General features: G+C 46.8%; 1 protein-coding gene across 1 annotated transcript; it reads right to left on the bottom strand.

Annotated features, from left to right (window-relative positions):
- Positions 1-510: 510 nt before the first annotated feature.
- Positions 511-4941, bottom strand: ARL11 (ARF like GTPase 11). The gene is given in 3 exon segments (XM_004444063.3): positions 511-3387; positions 3390-3933; positions 4714-4941. Coding segments are annotated over 2 exon segments (588 nt in total). The 5' UTR covers positions 3916-3933; positions 4714-4941; the 3' UTR covers positions 511-3325.
- Between the last annotated feature and the right edge of the window lie 1271 nt (positions 4942-6212).

Below are 6212 nucleotides of genomic sequence, written 5' to 3'. Positions count from 1 at the left end.
CTTATTAAGAGCAAGCACATCTCTCTTCAAGAATTTGGGGCCGTCGGCACACGCTCAGACCCACCTGCTGGCCTCCTTGTCCACGCTGTCTCGTCCAGCAAGGAGCACACTCTTGAGCAAGAGCCTGGTATGTCCTGGTGTCAGAGACAAGCCCAGCCTGGCTGAAGCAGAGGGATCGTCAAGAGAATAGGGGAAAAAATACCCACAGCACGATGGGGCAGCTGTGATGACAAGATGTCCGTTCAGACCAATGTGCCAGCAGTGTGCATATAAGTCAAAAGATACCCTGGTTGTCCTCTAACCTGTCTCCCTGCCTTCAGGATCCTCTCTCCACCCAAACACAGCTGCACAGGTCCTCTTCCTGAGTACAGATCTCATCATGTCACCCTCCAGCCAGCACCTGGGGAAGGCTTTCTGCCACGTATCAAAATACGTTCAGGATGTCTAGCAACACGGCAGGTGGATCTTTTCCCATTGTGGAGTCAGAGAAATATTGGGTAAATTATAACCAAAAAAGATACTTTATTTTAATATATGTTGTCCTCAAACAAAACAAAAAAAAAAGAGAAATCGTCAAGTGGCAGAAATAAAAAGAGAAACCAAAGCCAAACAGTTAAGTGGAAGTGGAAGCCTGTTGTCCACGGAGATCTTAGAGGAGCCCAATTTAGACTCTAGAGACTGGGCTGGGATGATAACGCTTGTATGGGAATGGGAGATGCGGCCTTACACTTGCTTGGAGGAGAGAAACTTTTGATCTGAGCTCAGCAGAAAAGCAAGAGCATCAAAGAGATGTCCCTTCCTTAAAAGGGGATTAGAAAATGCTGCCCACAAGCTCAGGTAAGTACAAGGAAGCAAATGGTCTATCTTGGGATGTGGGCATGAAATAAAAATCATCTGACAGAAATTGAATCCCTAGAGCCTGTGCCATGAACGGGCGCAGTGTCCAGGTTTATACTACCTGTGAGGTCCATGGACCCCTAGCAGAGATACTAACATAACATAATGTTTGGTCTAAAACAATTGAAACCTCCAGGATCCTAGTAGACACTAATGCCAAAGCCCTCTGTAGAAACACTGTCACAACCCAGAGCACATGGGAGTCACACAGGAAAAACAAATCCTACTGAAGATGAGCTCACAATAAAAAGTGACAAATCACATGATGAAATGAGCCTCTGTGAGCGGGAACCAGTAGGTGCATCCAGCAGGGTACTTGGTGTCTCCAGGACTGCAGATAATGGAACAATCTGAAAGAAGTTGTAAACACATTCATACCCAGCATTTCAAAAGCAGAACTCAGCGGTTCTGGCCCCTGTCCCAACCTGTTCCTCCTGTGTCCGCCTTCTTAGTTCATGCCATTCCGATCCCTCCTGTCATATGGACACAAAGTCTTGAGCCGTCGTCAGATTCTTCCCCTCTCAGCTTTTCCCCTTACAAGTGGCTCTCAATTTTCCCATCTTTCTTCCTCTCCTCTGTTACTGCGATGGGCATCTAGCTGGTCTCCCTGCCTTCCCATCTCCAATGTGCCCCTTTCTCTTTATTCCACCCCCACACTGCCACTAAGTTATCCTCCTAAACGTCAAGCCCTATGATTTCACTTCCCCAAGCCAAACTCCTGATTATGAAAGCCCAAGCCTTTCCCAACTTAGGCTTAAACTTTTTTCTAGTTTTATTTCCTATTATAATATGTCACCTGCACCCACTCCTCCACCCCAACAGCCACTCGGGAATACTTATCCTTCCTACACTCTCCCTCATGCTTCCAAGCAGTCTCTTCCCTCGGACTAGACTGCTCCCCCATCACATCTGCTGATTGAAGTTAAACCTTAGCTTCAACCTTCTAGAAGCGTGATGTTGTGGAAGAATGAAGGCATCATTAGGGCTAGACATATCTGGTTTCAAATTCCAGTTATGTCACTTATGCTCTGTGCCTCAAGCAAACCTCTCCAAGCCTCAGTGTCTAATTAAATAAAATGGGAATGAGACCTACTTTGCAGAGTTGGGAGAATAGAGATAATCTCTATAAAGCACCGAGCACAGAAGTGCTCAATAAACAGTTGCTGAATTAAGCCTCTGTCCTTGCATTTTTATGGGAGCTGTGTCCTACTGCTTCCCCAACCAGGGCTCCATGAGGCCTGAGGTTTTGTCTCATTTATCTTTGCATCTTCGCACTTTCCTGTATCTAACCCAGGAAGTCTTGAAACACGTCAATTGACAAATAGTGGAAAGAACTAGGCATGCCTAACCTGATGCTAGAAGGGAAGATTTTGGGTAGAGGGACCTGGCAGATCTCAGATGTTGGAAGGGTATTGAGGGCCAGTTTATACTGTGTCACTCCAGAGAGGGCAGAACCACCATCAGGAGCTAAAAGGAGGCTGGTGTTAGCCCAGGATAGGGAGGAATAGCCAACATTTAGAGCTGTTTATCATAAGAGCAGGTGCCAAATGTAAGCCATGTGCAATTAAAAAACTCAGATTATAGAAAGTATTCACTATTAATAATGAGAGCAATTCATTCCTATTATAGGTATCTTCAAAATGCACACATTCCATCTGGGAGGGCCTGGTTCATATCTAAAAGCTCAGTGTCTTTTGCCCCAAATTCAATGCTCTCTGTATTTTTTGATTAAATGAATGAATAAGTGAATGAATGAAATCACTGATTAATCTGATCTTTAAGGAAACACGTGCTACAAGAAGGAGAAAAGAGCAGGAAAAAAGAAAGAAAAAAATGAAGGGTTTTAGAAAAAGACCAACACAGGATGCCAAGAGGGTAGAGAAGGGTGAATCAGGGTTAGAGAAGAGGATAAATTTTGGAAGGCCCAAACCCCTGGCTGAGTACCCCAGTGAACTTCTAAACCTAGGATTCTGTGGGAGCAGCCTCACTGGCTCAAATCTGCCAGCCCTGGCTGCTTGCACTTAGAGCCATCATGGCAAATACCCAGGGGCTACCAGGGATAATTGCTCATAAGATCATGACTGGGTCCAGATGATATTCTCATTTGATTTTGAAACCTCTTTCCCTCTGTGAATTTAGGTCTTAATTATTACACAACCACTTGTCACTCTATTATTACAATTGCTCAGTTTGCACTTAGTAATGAGTTATTAAATGAAGTTTGTTGAGGTATGTTTTTTTCCTTCGAGTATCATTATTCTAAGAATAGTTGATTTTCAACATGAACACTGGTGATAATAAGTCCCAAGAAGAAAACATCTTGTCCAAGTGCAGAGGGATTTTTTGTTTGATAAACTGAGTTTAAGATTCTCAAGGATTAGCTGGATTTTCCAGTTCATATGAGCAAAGATAAGCTGCTCTGTCCGGGTCAAGACTTCTTGCTCTCCCCGGGCCCTGCCGCACCTGCACTCGCCTGGAGACACGCTAGCTGCGGGATTTCAGGAGGCTCCTCACGCTCTGCAGGGCCTCTGGCAGCCCCTCGCCGGTGAGGGCACTGCAGGCCTGGAGCTCCCAGCAGCGGTCCTGGAATCTCTCCAGGCCCAGCCTGTCTCTGATGGCAAGCATCGGCAGAGCATCAGGTGCCTCCTGCTTGTTGGCCAGCACCAGGAAAGGGACACTGGCCATGTTGGGGTTGTCCAGGACTTCCATGAGCTCAGCCACTGCCTCGGGCAAGCGGGCTTCGTCTGTGCTATCCAGCACATACACGAGGATGTCCGTGCCTTCTAGGTAGTCCTTCCAGCTGGCCCTGAGCTGGGTCTGCCCCCCGACATCCCAGAGGGTCAGAGACACATGCCCCGGGACGTTGAGAGTCTCCACGTTGAAACCGATGGTGGGCAGGGTCTCCACCAGCTGGTCGTCCTTCAGTTTGTACAGGAGCGTGGTCTTGCCGGCTGAGTCGAGGCCCATCATCATCACCTGGGCTTCCACCTTGTGACCTCGGGAATTCACAGAACCCATGGTGGCCACGGCTAAATCCTAGGGGAGAAAGGCCAGGTGCACACATCAGCCATTCTTTTCTAAAGGAACACAAATCCATGCAGGCACATGGAAGAAGAGTGTCTACTCCAAAAGCAGAAAGTGTCTTTACAATGGCAGGTTTCAAACATGAGCCTGGGCTCCGAAAGGGCCAGGAAGTAAGAGTGTGTGAGTCACCATCAGCTGACCCATCTCCAGGGGGCGGGAGGCGGGGGTGGCTGCTTCAGAGAAAGTAGGCTCACATTCCTTGGTAGAGTAAGGGAGCAAAACGAGGTTCCAATTAGACATACCTAGTCCAGTAGAAATGACAGAAAGACGTCTTCAGTTCTTGCTAGTTTGTGGTTTCTAGCCTCTGTTTTCCTTCTGTAAGCCTAAACACTGAAATGGAAGCTATCTTGGGTTCAGTGCGCCGAGTGAAGAGAATAATCGGCTCAGAGTAACTCCTGCTGCCGTTGGAACTCCCCACAGGACCAGCACTGTGTCCTGTAAACAGTGGCTATTTATAAATACTGTTGAGTGGGGACAAATTTACCAGTTGGAGCAAAGTGGTTTCCTCCAATGTCTTACCCAGGTAAATTACCTCTAGAACCCACTCATGTTTTTCAAGAATTCCAAATTTTAAGACTAAGGCCTGTTCCCAAACTAGTCAGGGGAAAACTGGCTGGGACAGGTGAAGGGACAGCTAACCCCCAAGAGAATATTCCAGCTGCCCCTGGAGGAAAATAAGACAGCCTCTGTTCCTTTCTCATCCCAGGGGTAGAAGAGTAAAGGTAAAGTTACCTGCGTGTTATCAGACTGTGGCGGAATGCTCCTCCTCTGCGGCTCTCTGCTCCCGTGCAGTTGCTTTCTGCCCGTCAGTAATGTCCCAAGAGCGAGATGTGAAGCAAGTGTGGTGACTGCTGCTGTTTCTCCTTTTTCTGCTTCCTTTTCCCTGTGGTTGGGGGTTGGGGCGGGCTCCACAGCCCCTCCCTCAGCCCTAGGGGGTCCCTGAGCAGTCGTCTCACTGGGAGTGTGCCGCCAAGATGTCCCCAGCCCTGCAGCTCTTAATAGAGCGAGGCCCAGCACCAATTCCCAGCTCTTAGCAGCTCAGACTCAATGCAGGAAGGAGGGTGCCCCACGCAGAGCTGTGCCCACGTTCAGCTACTTTCTTTCTCCCTTCCTCTTATAATCTGTGACCTCCTCCGTGGAGAACTCTGCGAATCGGTCCTTTTCCTGCCAGCGCATGCCTCGATGTTTTTCTGGTGCCAGGAGATTCTTTTGTTTGATTGGAACCATACATGCTTTAAAAAACTACCTAAGTATGATTAAAACACTCTAAGAAATAGGTATATATGTTGAAGGTAAACCACAACAATTTAAAAGTTGTGTTAATGGGCTAGAACTATGGGCGAATGAAGTTGTTGCTTAATTTTTTCTTGAATAGTGTCATTACATTTTTCCCGGTAAAAATAATACCTTCAGAAAATATAATTTTTTTAAAAATTTTATTTATTTATTTTTGCCCCAAAGCCCAGTAGATAGTTGTATGTCATAGCTGCACATCCTTCTAGTTGCTGTATGTGGGACGCGGCCTCAGCATGGCTGGAGAAGTGGTGTGTCGGTGTGCGCCCGGGATCCGAACCCGGGCTGCCAGTAGCGGAGAGCGCGCACTTAACCGCTGAGCCACAGGGCCGGCCCCAGAAAATATAATTTTTAAAAAATTGGCTAGTCAGAATTCGGGAGCTACCTGATTGGGATCTGAGTTGTCGTGATTTGGCTCTTGTAACCAGTAACGTTTATGTAGTGCCTTCTGCTTTCCTGCTCGTTATTTCATTAAAACGTCAAGAACCAAGTTGGGGGTTATGATGCTGCCATTTTACAAATGAGGAAACAGGCTCAGACAGGGTGAAGAGTTGCTCATGATCCTGCTGGGATTTAGAATTGTCTCTTTCTCTTTCACTGCGTTGTGCTACTCACTGAGAAAGTGCTTTGTAAATGGCAAACACCCTATTGTAATTGTGGTTGTCAGGTTTTAACAGGAAGAAGTGATTAGGAAAAGTCAGAAACATGGACACCACTGTGTTATGTCCACCACTGGGTCATGTGTTGTTGAAGTTACTGCATGCCTGTGATTGTAGGCTACAGCCGTTTTGTAAGGGCCAGGGTGTGTGTGGTGAGAGACAGAAGCATGATAGAAGGGATAATGGGGGTGGAAATATCGTCAAAGAAAAGCCAGAGCTGGACAGTAGTTAAAGTAGCAAAAATAGATTTTGTTCAGGACTATTGCAATCGGGCAAAAG

The sequence above is a fragment of the Ceratotherium simum genome, chromosome 10, assembly GCF_057802395.1.
Source record: "Ceratotherium simum simum isolate JZ-2026a chromosome 10, ASM5780239v1, whole genome shotgun sequence".
Classification (NCBI taxonomy): Eukaryota; Metazoa; Chordata; class Mammalia; order Perissodactyla; family Rhinocerotidae; genus Ceratotherium; species Ceratotherium simum.
The sequence above is the reverse complement of the archived record's forward strand: the minus strand, read 5'-3'. Positions and strand labels throughout refer to the sequence as shown.